The following is a 1434-nucleotide window of genomic DNA, read 5'->3' as shown; positions in this document are numbered from 1 at the left end:
GAATCACATTCTCCAATTGACAACATATACTCAATTTCATTTCTTTGTGCAGTATGTAATTCAGCAATGCGCTTAGTAGAAGAAGTGACAATATTAACAATATTGTCCAAATGAGAAAAGAATTCCCAAATAACACTAACATCCTTAGCTGCAGAAACCAATGTCAGTTGTAAACGATGTGCAAAACAGTGGACATAGTATGCATAGGGACAATCTTTGAGAAATAATGCTTGAAGTCCATTCCACGCTCCACGCATATTGCTAGCACCATCATATCCTTGGCCTCTGATTTTCTTAACATGGAGATCATGATGAACAAGAACATTTGATATCTCATTTTTCAAATTCATTGAGGTAGTGTCACTAACACTTTTGATGGCAAAAAATCTTTCTGTCAAAATCCCATGATTGTTCACAAACCTCAATATAATGGCCATTTGCTCTCGTTTAGATATATCTCAGGCTTCATCAACAAGAATACAGAAGTATTTATCTCCAACTTCGTCACGAACCATCTGTCGTACTCTATTGGCCATAATATGTAAAATCTCTTTCTGAATTTCTGGAGCGATATATTGGGCATTTTTTGGAGCATTCTCAAGCACAACTTCATCAATTTCTATATTCATTTTTGCAAAAGCCTTCACCAATTCAAGAAAATTTCCACGATTAGATAAAGATAGAGATTCATAGTTACCTCTAAAAGCACAACCTTGAAGTGCTAGCCAACGAACAGCTACAATTGAGGTGCTCAAACGCAGACGATTTTTCTCTTTTTCCTCTTTAGATTGTGCATGCATCACTTTATCAATATGTTGTGAGGCCCTCATCAAATTTTCAGCCCTTCTCTCACACATAGTATGAGGTGAAGAAGCTGCAGAACCAATATGGGCAAGAAAAGCACATGTTTTTCCTTGGTTTACCTTTTCCAATTGTCAAATCCTTCATTGACCAATGCCGAGATATTAGATGAATTAACATCATTCAGGAAAAGAAAACAATAGAAACAATATGCCTTATTTGTTGAAGGCGAATACTCCAACCAATAAAATTCTGAAACCATTTTTTCTGAAAACGAAGATTCTGGCTTCCAAATTTTGTACCTGGATACTCCAACATATCTGGTTGATAAGCCCCATATTTAGATATGAACGTCTTATCTCATCTCGTACATTAACATGATATTCACATATCTGTTTTCTTTTTCTCGGATCTCGTTCAATAAAAGTAGACGAAGACTGATGATTTTCTCTAGGAGAGGGACATGAAGGAATTTGGATATTGGGAAATAGAAGACTTCCACTGGATTGATGTTGCATTGTAAGGACCGTAGGAATTGAAGTATCTTCCCTAGCTTGACGATCTCTCTTCTTAAAGAAAAAGGATATCAATGTTTTTCCTTTCTTTGTAGCAAATTGATGTTCCATTTTGAAA

The 1434-nt window shown here is 35.8% G+C and overlaps 1 protein-coding gene across 1 annotated transcript; it reads right to left on the bottom strand.

The window, feature by feature from the left end:
• Nucleotides 1-458: 458 nt before the first annotated feature.
• On the bottom strand, nt 459-948 carry LOC140835786 (uncharacterized). Its single transcript, XM_073201192.1, has 2 exons — nt 924-948; nt 459-874 (listed from the first exon to the last, which is right to left on the bottom strand). The coding sequence occupies exons 1-2, from the start codon at nt 946-948 to the stop codon at nt 459-461; spliced, it is 441 nt and encodes a 146-aa protein (XP_073057293.1).
• Nucleotides 949-1434: the final 486 nt, after the last annotated feature.

This window comes from Primulina eburnea, chromosome 7 (assembly GCF_022965805.1).
Source record: "Primulina eburnea isolate SZY01 chromosome 7, ASM2296580v1, whole genome shotgun sequence".
Lineage (NCBI taxonomy): Eukaryota > Viridiplantae > Streptophyta > Magnoliopsida > Lamiales > Gesneriaceae > Primulina > Primulina eburnea.
The sequence above is the reverse complement of the archived record's forward strand: the minus strand, read 5'-3'. Positions and strand labels throughout refer to the sequence as shown.